Consider the following 19,608-nt stretch of genomic DNA (forward strand, 5'->3'; position numbering starts at 1 on the left):
CTCAGAGGACATCTGGCAATGTCTACAGACATTTTTTGGTGGTTACAATTTGGGAGGAGGGTACTACTGACATCTAGTGGATAGAGCCCAGGGAAGTTGCTAAGCATCCTATAATGCACAGAGCAGCCTCCACAACATCAAGATTTTCTGGTCTAAAATGTCCAAAATATTGAGGTTGAGAAGCCCCAAGATAGAAAGATAACAGCAGAGCTGTAGAAAAATGGCTTATAGAAGTCTGTTAGAGGTAAAGTCCATAGTGTATGAAAATTGACTGGAGGAATAAAATCAAGGGAGAAATCAGGGCTAACCTCCTGAGTGTGCAGGTTTTAATAACTAGATGGAAGGTGGTATGCAATTGAAATGAAAAAAGTTGGAAGAAGACTTGGGGAGGAGGCAAAGATCTGGCAAAAAAAAATCATGAATTTGACGTTAGAAATCATCATTAGAACTGACAGTGTGAGAATCTCGAGACAAGATCTGAGCCACAGAAGAAATTTAAAGACCTTAGCTTAAAGGTATTTAATATCTTAGAAACAGATGACATCTGTTTCTGGGGGGGCAGGAATAGAATAAAAATAGCCTGAAAAAAACTATAGACTAAAAGTAGTCAGAAAATGAGGATTTTGAGCCTAAATCAGCTACATCAGAACCTCCCAGGAGCTTCTAAAAGCCACTTGAACTTTTGCTTTCAGCATCCTGGGCCACACTATCAGTATACTCAAGTCACTCAATAGGTTTCAAAAACTCAGTTATAACACTTGGGTTCTTTAGTTTATTCTAAGCTGTTTTCTTTGTTTTTAGTAGTCTTCTAAAAATTCAGTAATTTTAAATGGATTAGTATCTAAGTGATATCACCAGTGTTGCTTTCCACTCACTATATGCTATATTATTAACCACAGTGTATCAATTAAATCTTCAGATTCAGGGGATGACAAAGATAGAATGCATCCAAGTGGGTACTTTCTTTCTTAAGATTAATGGCAGGGCCTCCCTGTGGCACAAGGGGTTAAGACACAACCTATGAAGCTGTCTGCAGCCACTGCAGCATGAGTTTGATCCCCGGCCAGGGAAGTGACCCATATGGTGCAGCAGACCTCTCCTGTCTCACCCGCTGTCCCCCTAAGCAGTGTATCTCAGTACATTTGCCTGTTTTGCACCCCACTCACTCTGGTGGGTCCTCTAGACCCCCACACCTCTGACCTGCACCCCAGTTCTTGCGTGCATAAATAAATAATTCTTTTAAAAAAAAGATTAAGGGCACTGTGAAAAATGTGACTGACATAGTCATTTTGGGTCAAAAAAATAATGAGATCCATCTATACACAAAAGACAGTTCTTCGAAAAAGCACAAAACAAATTAACAGCAGCTGTTGATCACTCATGAGTAACTCAACACCATGAGCCATGTACATGAGCATTTTAACAAGGAAATAAACTCCAGTCTTAAAGTTTACAGAATTTCACAGATGACACAGAAAAGTAACTTAAGTTTGATATGTATTCTTTAAGAAATCTGTAGGAAATGCAATCTTTCTGATCTCTCTAATAACCAAAGGGAATTGTTTACTCATTGTCCAAAGGTAATGCAGATAAAAAATAGTAAAATTTCTTAAATAGTACTGGACCGATCACTGTAATTATAAAATTAATTGTACCCATGTTGCTGACTAATCTCTCACGAGAAAGTATTTGTGTGCCTGCCATCTAAGGTTTATTGAAACTACAAATGTATTCATGAATTTATTTAACCCCCCAAAATGTACTTACCTTAAAAGAACTAATATATACTGAGTAAAAAGGGTCAAGAGGAATTATTTATATGCATAGCTCCTATAATCCTCTAATAACCCTATTTTGTCATTATTATTTTGATTTTACAGATGAGGTGATCAAGAATTAGAGAATTTATCGGTCAGTATAGAGTAGGTTATGCTGCAGTAACAAACATCTTAAAATTGTAATGAATTACAATATAAAATTGACATGTCACTGATTCATCACCAGTTTGTTGCAGGTCAGACAACTACTCAGAGCAACCTGTTCTGAAAGGTAGCTCATGGTTCCAGGATCCTGACTTCTAGAATTTAAGGCTTTCAGGGTTACTTGGGCAAAAGAAGAAAGTTCTGCCCTATGAGATCATGTCACTGCCTTTCTTTTCACCCACAAATGGTGAATTACACTTCCATTCACATTCAGTGGGCAAAATAGAATTGCATGGTTATACCTCACTGAAGAGGTATAACGTTTGTATGGGCTTGTAAAGAAGAAAACTAGATAGAGGTAAGCACCAGACAGGCAAATGCTTAGGATTAAAACTATATCCACTAACAGGTTTTCTATTTATTCTTCCTTTAAGAAATGCTTACTAATCACTTATAAACTATCCATTCTTTGAGCTCTGAAGCATTACTTCCTCATTGAGACCATCCCAAACTCCTACATGAGGCTAAATTCCCTTTTCTCCATGTCCAAAGTGCCATTTTGTAAAACTCATCACATTTCTTTAATACTGATTAGTTTCATTATGGCAGAGTCCATTCTCTCTGTGTCTGCAGGATTTGGCAAAATGTCTTATACAAAGTAGACACTCAAATAAGAATTGAATGAACCAATGAATGATGAACGAAGGAAGGAAGAATTTGCTTCTTTTCTGAAGCAGGTTATACCACTGCTGGATACTTTCCTGAGTTAGGAACGACCCCCTCTATGACTAAAAGTGACAACAAAGTCCATCCTATATTTTTTATTTTTCTTATTTCATCTCACCTACCTAAGATTGACCGAGACTCCTACTTACCCTCAACAACAAAAGCTTGTCAAATCTCTGAAGGTAACTTGTACATCTCCTTAATTCTCAGTTTTATTAATTCATATATGAGATGAATTCCTAACTCTGGATCAACACTTCTAATCTGTGGATTTTTTGTGTTTTTTGCAACTCTCCTCCCAGACATATGCACACTACTTGAAATATGAGCTAACTAGTTCTAGTAGTGAGGATTTAATCTCCCTTGTGGGATGGACAATCCATGTACTATAAGGTCATCTGTGAAAAATGCAGTGTTTGTTACTGCACACAAGATACCAGTAGGTATTTGTTATTTGTTGAATGAATGAATGCATCTTAAGGTATATTGCATTCATTTTGTAATTGTTTAATATCTTGGGCCCAAATATTAGGTCATTTTTTCAGACGGATGGACTCAGTTTAGTTCAATTCTCCAAAATCTATACTGAGTGGGGAAAAAAAAAAAAAAAAGAAAAACACCGCTATGAATGTTCGTGGAGAGCTAGCAGACATTGATATAGAACATTTCCGACAAAGCTCGACGGAAATTAAGCCTAATGATCACATGTTGATGATTTCCCCTGGGACGTGTCCTTGTCCTTCTGCAAAGTCTCCAAACCTACATTGCTAAAACAGCCTATCTACCCGGCGTTCAAACGTGACAGTCAAAAGAAATCAAGGGAAGGAGCAGCATTGAAAGCTGACTCTTCCCCAGTTTTGCACGTGTAAATGGAAGCAATTCACAAGGGCTTATCTCCAGCCTGAATAAGGAAGAAGCCACTCTAATCTTGGGGTACTGAACAGTTCCCATCCCTGTTCCCCTCCTCCTCTGCTTCATCCTCCTCAGAGTTAAAGCAGAGCTCAGCTATCCTCTGAAATCCTGGCTTCAGAGCAGGCGACCCTCCATCAAGTGATGGCAAGTCCTAGTTGGCCTCCCCTCTGACCCCCTCTCAGACCTTGCCAAGGTCTCACACCCCTTGGCAGAGACACTTTGCTCTGCCCAGTAGGTTGCGTTCATCTGCCTCGAGGACGCCTCGCTCCATGGACTTTCCAGCAGCAAAGCGCAAAGTTGAGGGCGAGGGAGGATGTGCGTGCGCGTGTGCGCGCGTGTGAGTGTGTCTGGATCCGTGGAGTCGGGGCGGGCGGTAAACAAAGGGTGGGGCCAGCGAGTGGAGGAGGCGAGCAGGCGTTGAGAGAGCCAGAGCGTGGTTCCGATCCCAGTTAGACCTGCTGGAGCGCGCCCTGCTCGCTCAGAGCCCCTGCACCAACTCCCCCGGTGCCCCCCTCCCTCTCTCGCCGCACCCTCCTGCTACCCCCACTTTTGCATCTGACCAGAGGACGGATGAGGGAGACGTTCCCGCAAATTGGGGCAGCAACTTTCCTCTGCCGGGCTCCGGGCTCCGGGAGCCGGCGCGCGCTGGTCGCCCGCGGTCTGCGGCCCATGGAGCAGGAGGACGAGGAGCCCTGACGGGCGAGCGGCCGGAGCCTGGAGCCCCGAGCGAGCCCCGCGCCGCGCGCCCGCTCCGCGTTCCCACGCCGGCCCCCTCGGTCCCTCCCGGAGCGCAGCGCGCAGGGTGCAGACGCCGAGCATCCCGGGGAGGATGAGGCGCGGACCCCGCCGGAGCGGGCTGCATCTCGGGGACGTGCGGCCGCGGCTGGGTCTCGGCATGAATTAGGCAGCCAGGAAGATGCAGCGCCGCGCGCTCCTCGCCCAGCCCTGGCTCTGGACCAGGGACGGCAGCTGGGCGCTCCTCTATTTCCTCGGCTCTGTGCTCCCCCAGACCGCCCCGCAAGTCCTCAGGATCGGTGAGTGAGCCCGGGGCGCGCTCCGGCTGGGGCTCGGGGGACGCGGTCGCTCCCCGAGGCCGGCGCGGGCGCGGCGATCCCGGGGAGGCAGCGCGCGCGGCGCGGGGCCAGGTGCTGGGCGCGGAGGTCAGCGCGCGCCGGAGGCTCGGGGAAGGGGGAGCCGCGTCACTGCTTCCCTCTGGGCGAGTGTCGGGCGTCCCCGCGAGGTGCGGTTGGCGGGTTTTTCAAGCCGGGCTCCAGGAACGCGGCCCGGAGCGCAGGGGTCCGGGATCGCCCGGGTCGGTACCCTCCTCCCGGCGCGGGGGCGCGCGGCGGCGGGCGGCGGGCGTGGGGTGTGAAGACTCTCACCCGGCGCCTGGGGTGTTGTCGAGTAGTCCAGACCCGCTGTCCTGGTCACTGGCGACCCTGGTTCTGGGAACTCGCAGGAGTGCCCAGATCTCAAGAAGAGCAGTCGGGGACCCCCGGGGGTTCCCCAGAGCCTGTTCATTGCAAGTTCCCATCCCTAAGTTAGGTTCTTCCACAGGGAATCTCCAAAGTCTCTGCCCTAGGAGAGCGCAGAGCACGGATCTGACTTCTGGCTGAGGACCCACTCCTTGGGTATCAGTCAGCACCATGAGAACCTCCTAAGTGTCCCACTTGCTCCTCAGTCTGCCTCCCCTGTGCACCCCTAAGCAGGATCCAGTCCCCTGTCAAGGTACCTCTCCTGGACACTGGGCTATCACAGATGAGACCCTGGAAGGCCTAAAGTAGGAATCCAGGGAGAGCCTAAAGAGAGCAGAAAAGGACAGCAGGGGTGGTGGTGGATTTGGGGGGACTTTGCTGGTGGGTGGGCTCAAGTACCTAAGTAGACATGACCCACCCCCAAGGTTTGCACTGTGCGCCCTGAGCTTTCCTGGCTGCTCTTTGGGTTGAAGCAGCTCTTTGTCTTCCTTAATACTGTCCCTTTCAAAGTAAACCCGCTTCTGTTCTTAGTCTCCATTTGCCCTTCACCAGCCAATGGTGCTTCTTGAGATACAATCAAGAGCGAGCCACAGGTGAAATTTTGACACCACAGGAGCCTCCAGTCTCCACTGCGGGCAGCTAGAGTGAGTCCTGAACAGTGGGGGCTTTTAACTCACCCTTTCCGGGAACTGGCAGAAAAGTGCAAGGAACAGCACAGGGCTCAGAGGTCCCGCCAAGTGGCCGATGTGTCTCATAACTTTGCTACTTCTGACCTGTAATTAGGGAACCTCTTTCCAGAGATTCAGGACCTAGTTCTTATCACTGAATAGTCTCATTTTAAAAAAAAAAAAAGTTTACTGCACTAGGCCAGTGGAGTCCAACTTTTGAGGGAAGGAAGATCCCAAATACTAAATTTTACTACACACGTATTTTCTAGGCAGTGAATGGATAATGACAATGTGTATTATATTAGATAATTTAGATTTCATGAAAGCAGTCTCAATATATTCACTTACCTGAAAAAAATACTGCTAATAATTAAAATATGTCACCATTGATGTTCTGGGTTTTGCAATACCATCAATCGCACAAATTCCAGTAAGAGCATTCGTTTGAATATTACAAAATAACTGATGAGTGTGTATTGCAATTTCCAAGGCTTATTAACACCACTGGTGTTTTGTTCATATATTACACATTTTAAAAGAAACAAAACCAGACTGCTAGAAGCAGTTTTGCCAGCCAATACTCCTCCTCCCTATGTAGCAAACTTTAGGAAGTATTATTCTCCTCTACATCCCACCCCCCAAGGGAATTCTTGAAGAGAAAGATGTGGAAAACAATATTCTAAGATATATCTGTCCACAGATGTGTTTCTCCAAGCTCCAAGCAATCACTTTCATCCCCTCAAAAGTAGTCTTCAAAGTGCAAACAATGCAACATGATTCACTGACCTTAAAATATATGCTACAAGATAATGAGATTTCCTTTTCTAACTGGAGGCAAAATGCACCAAGTAAAATGGCATGGCAAGGAGCTGTTTACATGCCGTACAAATGTCTTAGTCCTTGTGACTCTGAGAGACCTGTGCTGGCCGGCATGGGCACCAACTGTGTGTGGTTAAGAACCATGATTTTAAATGGACAATTCAGCACCATGGAAACCAACTTTAGCTCAGAGGAAGCCTGCCTCTCAGTCATGAGTTTATGTCAGTCAAATCCAACATGAAGTATAAACTATCAAAGGAGTTGGGAACTCAGCAACTCTGTTTGTGTGTGTTGTGTGTGTGTGTGTGTAGAAGGAACAAGATAATTCAATATGCATTCTTTTTTTTTTTAATCTCACCTCTCTCCTCCCAATGAACCACCAATCTACCGACCCACAAAAAGAGGCTCTTGGTTAGTGACATGCATGTTTCCCAGTAATTTACAAACCCTGGTGTGAAGACACACACACCACACACTTCACACTGTGCATGTGTAGAGAAGCACTTGAATGTTTGAATGAAGTAATTTTCACTCTACTTCTCTTGCCAGAGTGTCTGCTTAAACTTCAGCTATTGAGAAAAATGCATATGCAATTGCTGGCACAGATGCATCCGTTTTCTAATATATACTAACAGGAATATATATTTACATAGTATAGTTTTTATTATCATCTCAAACACATAGATTTTAGAGGTGATGCTAATATCCTTGGTTAGGAGGTGAGTGGTGGGTAGCCATGCTTTCTGATACTTGATTTGTTGAGAGGGAACAGGGTTGGGTGCCACATCCAAACCACCTAGATCTGCTCACTCTCATCAGGCTTTGGATTTGCAAATGAAAAATCTAATTAAAACAATTCCACCCTCACAATGTCATTGGTAAGAGAACATGAGCTACCATATAAAAGGGCTTAGAACAGTATATGGAAATATTTTTTGCTTTATATTTTTTTGTTCTCTTTTCTTATTACTGACATTCTCTTCCTGAAACAGGGACTTAATAGTTGATGCGGTGTGTTTTTATGAGACATTCAATATTTCTGAACGCAAATCTCTTTATCTGTGAACTAGCAGTGATGATAGCTGCCTTTCCCTTTTCACAGGGAAGGGAAAAATATTTGTAATTTGCAAATAAAGCACTAAATAAATATGTGATCATCATATAATTAATAAGACAGATAAAGAAAATTATACTGGAAATTTGAATGACTAGTGTGGCAAGGTAAATGATGATATAATTATCCAAATCTATTTTATGTTGATCATGAAGTTGGTCATAGCATCATTTTTGAATATTTAAGCCCTAGTTTCTCCCAAGGTGTGTGTTTACTATATAGCAACTTGTTTTTCTGCGGAAGTGTACAAACCTCACAACTTTATAATCACTTTGTTCTTTCATTTTAATAATCATTCTTCACTTGACAAATATTCACTGCTTAAACTCTTCTGCCCTGAATAGACACACTTCTAGATGCAGAACTTTTACCAGTGAACAAAAAAGAAATACATATCCCCCTGGAAACTTGTAGGCAGGTGATTTCTGGTCTACAGCACCACTGACCTTTGTTCTTGGCCCTTCCATGAAAACATGCTTGATTATTTAATTACAAATGTTATTTTTGGAGAGTTTAGAGTCCACCTTCTGCTGTGGATTTGTTATATCAGGAGTATCATCTTCACAGGGCAGGTTCAGGCCTCCGGGTGCACAGAGAACAGAGGGGCTTCACGCTGTCAAACCTGGGGCAGGACCTCCTACTTTTCTTTTTCAATTGTGGAGTATTTTTTTTTTTTTCCTTTCCAAAAAAATTGAAATAACTTTACTTTATAAAATTATATAAGTTCCAGATATGCATTGTTGCCAAACAACATGTGTATATAACCACATTTTATTCACCGCTGAAAATCCAATTTGCCATGTGATTTTCCTTTATTTCTCAATTTACCCACCCTCCACCCCTTCCCATGCCCTTCTGGTAACTATTAGTAGGTCTTATATTCCAAAAGTGTATTTTTGTTTTATTTAGCTCATCTTTTTTTGTTTGTTTGTTTTCTCTCTATACTGCTAATGAGTGAAATGATATGGTGTTTATCCAATAAGATTAAAAAAAAAAAAACTACTTATGCTTTTGCATTTGATTTGGGAGGTGGGTTTGACCTGATAGGTACATCCACCCTGGGAAGGCATGGTGTTTGCAATATTAACTTGTGAACTGCAATCGGCACTTGTCTGGGAGGGAAGCTACCAGATTGCACCATGCAAAGAACTCCCTGGCTAATGTTAACATTTCTGCAAATGAACAGATTTATTTGCCTTATTATTTATCTGCATAAGTCACCTCTTTAATATTGATTTTACAGGCCTTATGTTTACACTCTGTAGACCTGAAATGTAGCTACACTTCCTATGGCTTGTGGTCTCCAGTTTTCTTTTTTTCTTTTTTTTAAAAAAAAGATTTATTTTATTTTATGCATACAAGAGCAGGGGTACAGGCCAGAGGTGTGGGGGTGAGAGTATTCACCAGAGACAGAGTGGGGGACAGAACAGGCAGACTGACTGAAGTACACTGCTGAGGGGAGCAGTGGGGGGAGACAGGAGAGGTCTGCTGTGCCATGTGGATAGCTCCCTGGCTGGGTATGGAACTCGTGCTGCAGTGGCTGCAGACAGCTTTGTAGGTTGTGTCTTAACCCTCTGCACTACTGTGGGGTGGGGGGCCTGGTCTCCAGTTTTCATGGGGGCTTTGCCTAAATTCAAGTGCTAGTTGGAGAAATGCTAGCACTTGAAGTCAGCAATTCTATACTCAAGTTTCAAGCTCCTTGCATGAAATTATGTGGGATAATGTATGGACTTGTGTAAATACTTATGTAGCTGCTTAATCTGAAATCAAAAATAAAAGAGAAACTATTGCTCTTATTCAGGAGTAACTATATGCATTAAAACCAGTGTGACTTGTATTTGAGTATGTTTTTAAAAATTAGCAATGAGGAAATTTGGTATAATCATTTGACTCTCCCTGTTTTTTCTTTAAGAAGGGTTTAAGGAAGGCAGCCCAGTTGGAGGGAAAGCCTTGCTGTCTAACACTCTGCAAAACACACTGTTTTTAATTAAATAGTATACTTAGCTGGAATGGTTTTGAGGGAGGGTTGGTGGAGATGTGCTGTTGGTATGCTGGTGGTGGTGCATTCCTATAATGTCTTAATCCTCTTGTGTTGATCCATGGGTGGTAACCATAGACATAGAAAGCAGTCCATTTTTGTCCTAATTTTTTTCCAGAAGTTATTTTGACTACCAAAAAAAAAAAAAAAAAGAGTGATGGTTAACTCCAGGTACATTTTTGTCTGACTTTGAGAAAATGAACTGTATGTGTCTGTGTGTGCCTTTAGTTTTATTATCTGTAGAAAAGTGAATAATAAAGCAATGGGTTTGTTGAAATGTGCAATCATATGCAAAATGCAATGAATGCAGCAGAGGCCATGACAATGGCAGCTTCTTCTCTGCTAATGACCAGGGCAGGAGCTTTGTGCTCTAGAGAAATTGATTTGTTGGGTCAAGTACGTGGAAATGTTCTCCTTTAGGGGATCAAGAGACATGTTGGTATTCTAAGTGCTCTCTGAATTCTTCATAAAGAAACCTATTTCTGATTAATCTAGTATCTCACATATTTTGGTTATCAAAGGATCCTTACTTGAATTACACTTTTCAAATGTTCTACTGAAATCATGCTTCCCCAAACATCCACTACTGCTTCTTCAGTCTCACCTAAACTCTGTCCACTCCCCACTTCAGAATTCTTCATAGAACTTGAAGTGAAGACATATGTATATCTACTTTAAAGGTAAATAATTTTTACAAGCTTAAAATGTGATATGCACCATTTTCCTGTTTTTTTCCCCTCTAGATTTGCTTTTTAACATTGTTTAAAATGTTAAAATGTTACATGTATAGTATATTTTTCAGTAATGTAATGTGTGGCAAATTCAAGCTCTATTTGTATTTCCAGTTAAAGTCATTTATTTATACTTGCATGCATACCTGAATTTTTCTAAATGATAAATCTTCATAAAGAATTGGAAACATTAAAACAAAAGGAATATATTTAAGCTACATGGGCATGAATTTCTAGTCTTGATGAACTAAGATCAAGTTATCATGTCAAGTTAGAAAACTTACACTCTTATTACATCAACACTCTGATATTAGTAATAATTAATCAATTGGAAATAAGGTCAATTGGAGGAGAAAATAAGAAGTATAGAGGTAAAAATATTTGATTTTGTATTTATCTTATTTGTGAACTATTTTTATATCGAAATATTTAGAATTATTCTCCCAGGTTATTTGAAAAACATTTTATTCCTTTTTTGGTGCTTATTGAAAATTTAAGGGGTTTTTAAAGCATTTAATTTTATATAGTGCCAGGTTAATATAATTATGAAATCCAAGGTGAGATTCGTTACATATTGGTATTAAGAAGCAATGACATTGACTAAATGAGGGATAAACTCCTATTGACCACCTATCTAGCTTACCAAAACACCCTACAATAACAAACACACTTTCTTTTAATTCCTTACTATCTTTACTATATTATCTTGTGCATTTGTTTACTAAATCAGTTGGAAAGGTTAGCTCATCTCACATCTTTAGATGAACTGCTAGTATGGGGGAAATCAAAACATAAAATAAAACAACACACAAAAGTCTAAAATTTCTACTGAATAATGTTTCACAAGGAACTTGACAATGCAGATGTTTATACTAGAATCGCATGTGTTTGTTTTAATTTAATAGAAATCTAATGATTAATTGCTATTATTGTCATCAGTTTGGAGACTGGTAGTTGATTATCACTTGCCGTTTTCCTTAAAATGATGTACAAAGGAAAATAATAAAATGCACTATTTATTACCCTGAATGAGTCCAAGATTATGGCCTCTGTTAAGTCCAAATATCTGTTTTATTTGATTGATTAAAATATCTAGTTTACCTTCATTGATTAAAATGCATAAATGAGTTCATATGCATTTCCATGCATTCCATAGCCCTGTTAGCAGAGAGAACTTAGAAATGAACATCCCAGCAGCAATGAGCATAGCTGGCTTCCAGGTATCCTCGGAGAAATGGATGATCTGGGGACTAAAAAAGAAAAAAATACACAAAAGAATCCTGGAGCATCTTGTTGTATCAGTCAGAGAAGTAAGAAAGTGCTCACGAAAAAATTGATGGGAATTTGTTAAAGGGACACAGCCACCAAGCACTATGTCCCCAATGGCCAAAGCTGAAATAATTTGAGCAATAAAATTTGCTTTAAAATTTTAAAACCAAAGTTTAAAATAAAAAATCCATAAGCTCATATTGATAAAGATAAATGATTTAATAAGTGAATGGGAGAGAAGTGACAAAAATCCCCCAAGCAGAAAAGCCAGGTGACCAAGTTCAACATCATTAGTGACAAATCATATTGACAGTATTTGCCTTTGATGTGATAGCATGCAAATGGCACTCTTCCAGATTCCCATCCACTCACAAGTAAAACATCATAAAATACCAATTGACAGGCATGCTATACAATTCCTGGCTAATACTTACAAAAAACTGCCATGGTCATTAAAAGAAAAAGGAATGTCTAAGAAATCGAGAAACTGTCCTACCCTAGATTAGCTCTGGGAAACATGATGAATACTTTTAATGTGGCGTCCTAAGTGGGATCTTGGAACAGGAAAAGACATTAGGTAAAAACTAAGGACTATTGAATAAAAACAGATATTAGTAATATTGGTTCATTAATTTTAAGGATGGCACTATTAAAGGTGTAATAACAGAGGGAACTATTGTAGAGTGTCTAAGAACCCTGTGTACTACCGTCTCCATTTTTATGTCATTCTAAAACTCTTCTAAAAAAATAGTCTTAAAAAACAACCCAATTCAAGATTTCTTCTGCCGTTCTTATTTCTACCTACTTTGCAATATATAAAGAACTGTAATGGATTTCATCAAGAGAAATAGAAAAATGAGTATCCATTCCATTCAATACATTATAAAATTTTCTAAGTGTGCCATTAAAATTAAGACAACTGCATATGTCAGTAAAATCACTGAAGAAATAAACTTTATACAAAGATTGCTATCGATCAGACATGACAGTTGTATATTTTTAGAATGAATTTGCAGAATATCACACATTAGCCATTTCCATTCATTGACATCTAACTTTCCAACTATTATATGCCTTTTGTACTTAATTAAATATGATTTAACTTTGAATATTGATTCAAGTACTAAATATACTGTGTTACAAACATTAAAAGCTGATGTCTTTGAATAAATACTGAGAGTCAAACTATTCACGCAGATTCTTTTTCTTAGCAAAATTGTCTAAATATGCCTTTAAGAAAATCAATACTTAATTCCCAGAGCCAATAAAGTACTTCATAATTCAAATTGTGGGAAGGATGGTGAAAATTTAGGTGCTTTTTTTTTTCATTATAGGGACTCCATTATAACTTTTAATGTTTTTTTCTCTTTATAAATTTTAAACTCTGAAGTGTCGGTTCATGTATTTGGCAGTCCACAGTCAGAAGTTACATTCTGATGACCTGCCTATATTTATATCATATATTACGTATATTATTGCACTTCATCTCCTAAAAATGGATGTGTCTAAAGGCTATATTGACCTTTTGAATTTGAAACAGGTCGTGTTACTTTCATTTTCAGGTGACCTTTGAGCCCCCAAGGCTGTTTCTGCACATGTCCACAATATTGACAAGAGCCACTGCAAATGATAGAATCATGTAAATGTTCAACAGAAAGGAATGGCTAAGAATAGAAAAGTATAGTGTGTTTGATTTTAATATTAATTTTCTTATATCATGGTTCATTTTTGAACCATGTATTTGATTTCTCCCCTCCTGTCTAGTCCTGGTAGTTTTCCTACCACCACAGTGCCCTAGATCCATCACCCTAGTCCCTGTGCTCTTCCCTGCTTTGTTTTGACCCCTGTCCTTCTGCCTCCCCTGCTGTGTGCCTCAGATCTAAGGTCAGCTTGCAAGTTTGGTCTTTTTGTTGTTGTTTTTCCCTGATCCTTTTGTTTCTCTATATTCCAGATATAAGTGAAACCATCCGGTATTTAGACCAAGGAAAGAAGGACCCATTACATATAATTCTTATGATGAAATATGTGTGAAAATGGAAAATACTACCAAAATAATATCAAACATAGTATAGGATTCGCAGACTTAGGATTGGAATGTATGAAATTCCTTCTTATTGATAAGAAGCAAAAGAGAATGAATGTGTAAAGGGAAGAGTGGTAGGTTTTGTGGATGATTTTTTTTTTCATTCATTTTGTCTCCTGTTAAAGTTCTTTGTTCAACTTGAAATTGAGGGGTTACAGTGATCATTATAGATGATTGCCTTCATCATTTGCATGCAGCTTGGCATAGTGGGATGCGAATGCCCTAGAATGAGAAAACTCCCACCTCGGTTTTGTTCCCAGCTCGGCCATGCCAGCCATGTCGGCCATATCTCTCTCCTTTTGCTCAGAGGGAGGCTGGTGGGGAACAGGTGTGTGAGAGCCCCAGTTTATCCCCTCTGGATCCGTAATTCCCTTCACTTTATCATCATTGGTTTAAGCCAAGATGCTGCATGAAAACATACAACTCTGTTCCACTTAGCATTTATAATCACAGTGTAGTGTGCCATGGAAATGGGACTTCATTCCTTCCCTGTATTTAAGCTAAACTAGGCGCACCAGCTCCTACTCCCTGCAGGAGTCTTCAGTGTCCTCCTTTTCCTTATTTAAAATGAACATATTTAGGATTCTCTTTTCTTCCTCCAAACAGCGATCAAAGGCACCTGTCTTTATGGAAGAGGAATGCTACAGATACTCCATCGGGGAGGGGCTTGTCCTGTTTCATCCTGGATGTCACCCACATCCTGACTGGGGCAGCCCCTTCTGATGCTCAGCAGATTCTCCATTTGCCCCCCCTGCCACCCCAGGGAGCGGCAGCTCATGCAGGAGGATGCCCTGCCCCAGATGAGCACCCAGCTTCGGTTACCTCCAACCATGGTCCTTATATCAGGCTCTTACAGTGCGGCGTGCAGTGGTATACCCCTTCCTCCCTAGAGCACCTCCAGTGCAGAGAGCACCCCCTTTTTCCCTATACCACCTCCAGGGCAGAGAGCAGCCCCTTCCTCCCTAAAGCATCCACATTTGGATGAATGAGAAAGAATAAACAAACAATAAAATACATAAAAGTTCAGAATCCAAGGAGCACAGACCTAATCAATGTGGTTTCTTTAAATCTGGATTTTTTTTTTTGTAGAAAATTTAAGTTTGTTTTCTTTTTAGCTTTATTTTATCATAAAGATTCAGAAATTCAACCCACAGTGTGAATCTGAGATTTTTCTTCCCATTCCATATCATGAGATAGAATGAATGGTTAATGTCATCTTATAATGTAGAGAATATACTAACTTAAGTTTGAGGTCCTGTTCCTGAATTCTATTCTGCCTTTGTTTCCTATGAAGTGATCTTTCAAATGATTTCTGGGTTTTCAGAGTCACCTTTGACAGTTCCTTCTCTCGTCAGAGGATGAAGTTCTAATTTATGCTTTCACACATTCTCCATCATTTGCTTATTCATTTATTCATCCCTCTTTTTATAGCTTATTTTATTATATAAATATTCCAAAGGCTTACAGAAGTGCATATATGATAATCTGATACAAATACAATAATGAAAATTAGGTCAAGATAAAATAAGATCAAAGTAGGGTGACATCCTTAAAGATATCAGGTGTGGGACAGAAAGTCTATACAGCTCTCTAGACATTAAGAAAGGGGAGAAACAGGGCATGTGACTAAATAAGAGTCTTGATGTTTAAAAAAATGGAATAAATTCATCCTATGCTTTTGATAAAGGGAAATGATATGATAGTGTAGATAACATTCCTATAATGAAATAAACAACATGTTTCCTACATTTGTTTTTGTAAAGTGCTCAATAAAACTGGATGAAAATAAACCCAAAATAGCATGAAGCCTGCAATGGGGCTCTGAAGTTGTCTGGTTTGATTAAAGTTTACAATATTTAAGGGAATGTGTGGACAGCACATCACTTCATCATAGTCCATAATAATTGATCCTTTATTGGAAGGTAAGCAGCTGAAAATTATAGAGGCAGAGGAGTGTGATGAGGTGTACCCTTTAGGCTAAAGGCAGATCATAAATATTAGAAAGTCCTGCCCTTCTGTGAAATTAATACTCCAATGAGATACCTCTCTGCAGAGAAGATGACCTAACTTCTGTGTGGCTGAAACACCAAGAAAAACACTAAAGCACCGCTCAAAAAATACTTGATTCATCACATTAAATGCATGAATGGGTGATAGACATTTGTTTACATAGGAGAATGAAGCTGCAAATATTGCTAAATCTTGAGAACACGGTAAAAAAAAAGGGGGTGGGGTAAAGTTCTTTGACGCATCGAACTTAAATACTGTGTTTTTCAGGTAAGTGGTAAGTTGGGAAATGTGCACTCTCTCACCTCCTATAGCATCATTTATAAGTCTCTGACATAGTTAATATGACTTAGATTCTAGAACAGAATCTGATTTTAAGCCCTTTTTTCTTTCCCTATACATAGAATAAAACTCATCTTGTGAGGTCAGTGCTTTATGACCATATATGTGCCTACTATTGAGAAAATAATATGCTATTTTTGGGGGGTTATCTTGTTTTACTTAGGTTTTATATTTTTTATTTTTTCAACTGTGCAATTTGTTGGGGGGTTATTTGTCTTTAATTAGTACCTGCTTTGCATATCCTGGTCAGTGATAAGGCTTACATCTGTCCTCTTCCCTCTAAATCTCCCAAATGCCCCTCCTATATCCTAATAATCATCTTTTTTGTTTGCTTTTGGAGTCATTTTAATTACAGATGCCAATAGATGCCAAACATATTGTTGCAAATGTTTGCATGTGTTTTTTATGTAAAATGACTTCATAAAAATTGAGACCATGTAATGTACCTTAATATATGTTGCAACATAATCAAATCACCCGATTGAAATCTTTCATACATAAGAGGCTTTAAAAGTTTTGGAAACATAAACTTGTACTTGATAATTAATTGCCCTAGATACTGGTCTTGGCATATCCATCAATGAGAATTTACTTCACTTTCCTAGAAAAGCCTCCTTTGATAGGACCACTGATTGTATACGGGTGAAGGGGGTGGCTTTAAATTTTGCTTTTCAGTCTGGGTCCTGAGTACCAAATTGGCTCAAATTCCTTTAAATTCCATCTTTGGGGTTTCAGATTTTAAAACAAGGAAACAAAACCTGGAAGGTTGTGTGTATTTGGTGTGATGTTTTAATGTTACTCTAGGCTCTTGAAAAACAACTTATAAATTTTGTAGAATATCTTTCCTTTTTTTCTGGGACAAAGGAAACATTCATTAAAACTTCATGATATATTTCACTTCCAAACTCACACTTCTCCACTTGGAGCTGAAAATAATTTGATAAAGCTAAAGCTTCCTGTCACATCAGTGAAATGACAAGGTGAGCTACAAATTGAGTTAATGATAGCTTTCCTCCATGGCACATGTTTACTGTTACATTTTTTATAATAATCATTATCTAGTTTCCTCTTTATCAAGCATTGATGTGAATGCAGTACATAAGAAATTATACAGAAATAGAACTTCCCCATTATGACTGCCAGAGAAAAGCCTGCCACTGACATTTGTACTGAAAAGTAATACTCAGAATAGAGAAAAAAAAAATAAAAACCTCTTCAGGGCCTTGGAAAGAGAGGAAAATGTCACCTTATAAAGTCAATTTGTGGGGGCCTCCCTGGTGGCACAAGGGATTAAGACTCAGCACTGTGAAGCTATCCAAAGCCACTGGAGCGTGAGTTCAATCCCCTGCCAGGGAGCTTACCCACCTGGCACAGCAGACTTTTCCTGTCTTGCCCACTGCTCCCCTTAGCAGTGTGTTTCAGTACATCTGCCTGTTCTGCTCCCCGCTCTGTCTCTGGTGAATCCCCTCACGGCCCCTCCACCTCTTTGCCTGCATCCCAGTTCTTGTATGCATAAATAAACAAATCTTTTAAAAAATAAAGTCAATTTGTGGCCATCCAAATCATTGCATTCCATAAATCTATAGTCAACATAATACATAGTAAAAAAAAAAAATGACTGTAAAGTTCCTGTGGAGAGACTCATTTATACACACACACATACACACACACACACACCAACACACCAACAAGGTATGGAATCCCGTAAGTCAGCAGCACAGAAGTCCAGTTAGGCATCAGAGTGGCTGCTTCTGGCTAGTGAAGATTTGAGGAAACCATTTTAAGTCCTGCAATCTGGTCTTAGGAACCAAACACTAATATTTAAGTATCTTTTGTCAAAAAATTCCATAATCCTCTCCACATATTTCCTCCAAAAGCTGCTCAAGAAAAGGATTTGTTTAAAGGTCTGCAAATGCAGGACCCAATAACTGAAATTAAGTTAAAAAAGAGGAGGGATATCAGAGCAGAGGCAATGGATTTGAACTTTTATCACTTTAAGCAAAAACTTGTGTCCTTATAATTTTTACAACAGTTAAGGAAATGTAATTTTTAATATATAGGTATGAAGAGCATTGATTAAAGAGTAACAGAAATAAAAATCAAGTGTATTTGGGTTACTTTTAATGCATAGTGTGTATTTTCCCTCCAGAATTGCTTTCTTGAGATTCGTAGCATCCCTGTGGCATTGTTAAAGAAACAGCCATTTCTGAATAATGAAAACTTGTGTGAATGTTAAACTAATGAAAGAATATGAAGGACAATTAAAAGATAAGTATGTGTAAGATAATTGTGAAATCAGTTTTATTGAACCCACAGGATTTTTTTTTTAATAAACTTTGGCATTTATTGAAGAAATAAAAACAAATATATAGGAAATTTATTTAAAAATTAAAACATACTAGTGGTTTTATCAATTTACTTTAAAATTCAAGTATTATTTGTTGGACATATAGACATGTTTAGGTACATATCTTCATCGTTGGTCCAAAATAAAAGGTCATTATTCCTAAAATAACTATTTTGTTGATATGGAAATTGAAGATCGATTTCCTGCACAAAATCCAGTCAATCTTGTATTTCACCCAGCAAGGGGAAATACATCTTGTGAATTGATCCTTCAGTTTAATTGGTGACAGAGCCTGTTTTTAGATGATTGCCAACACTTCCTTCATTGTCTTTTTATTTAGTAAACAATCAAATCAGCCAGTAGGACTATTTTATTGTGACATCGAAGAAAAGGTAAATCCACTTACTTTCAAAGTCAATGCTCAACTTCTTTAGAATAATAAGCATTTGCTACCTGAACAAATACAAGAATTGTGTTGTGAGCAGCAGCTTTTAAATCAAAATTCTCAATTCACTACAACTAGATTTCTTTTAGAACTTTGCCTAATTCGATTTTTCTGGCTTTCAGTGAACATTAATTTGCATCACTGTATTCCAGTGGGCTTATGTGCTCAGAAACAAAACCAAATTCAAAAGTCTTAATTAAAAGCATAGGAAACTGGAGTGAAATTTTAGCTATTAGCAGTCTGGCCTATGCTGGCCTGTTATTTCCTGATTTATTTCATGATAAAGACTCAACTTTTCCTTGAAACCCCCTGGGAAATGATTACAAATCAAGATATTTTTGAAACTGTAAAATAAAACCCTTAAGAATGGCAGCAATTTGAATTAATAATAGTCTTAGTGGGGCCATGCAGTGAGGTCTAACCTTCCTTTTTATTTGAAGTATTGCAAAAACTTTGCCTGAGCATTTCAACAGCCCTTTTCCATTACACTTATGTATTTACTTGAATCTGTCAGGCTTTTCCCCTAGAACAGTGATATTCAATCAGGAATGATTTTTGTACCCTGGGGGCCATTCAGACGTGTCTGGAAATATTTTTGTTGGATTTAACTTGGGGAGGGGGGAGCTGCTTTGGCATTTAGTGCACAGAGGTCAGGCATGCTGCTAAAATATTCTACAATTTTCAAGATAGCTGCCCACCCCCTCCCCCAA

General features: G+C 39.4%; 1 protein-coding gene across 5 annotated transcripts in view; it reads left to right on the forward strand.

Annotated features, from left to right (window-relative positions):
• Positions 1-3,958: 3,958 nt before the first annotated feature.
• GRIK1 (glutamate ionotropic receptor kainate type subunit 1) overlaps positions 3,959-19,608 on the forward strand; it is a 352,546-nt gene continuing 336,896 nt past the window's right edge. For 2 of the 5 annotated variants that reach the window (XM_054700340.1, XM_054700338.1), the window contains exon 1: positions 3,959-4,594. In XM_054700340.1, the coding sequence (XP_054556315.1) occupies positions 4,477-4,594 (118 nt within the window). In that variant the 5' untranslated portion in view covers positions 3,959-4,476. The remainder of the gene's footprint in view (positions 4,595-19,608) is intronic. The other 3 variants (XM_054700336.1, XM_054700339.1, XM_054700337.1) reach the window with 2 other exon arrangements.

Source organism: Talpa occidentalis, unplaced genomic scaffold (genome assembly GCF_014898055.3).
Source record: "Talpa occidentalis isolate TD23 unplaced genomic scaffold, MPIMG_talOcc4v2.1 talOcc4.4, whole genome shotgun sequence".
Classification (NCBI taxonomy): domain Eukaryota; kingdom Metazoa; phylum Chordata; class Mammalia; order Eulipotyphla; family Talpidae; genus Talpa; species Talpa occidentalis.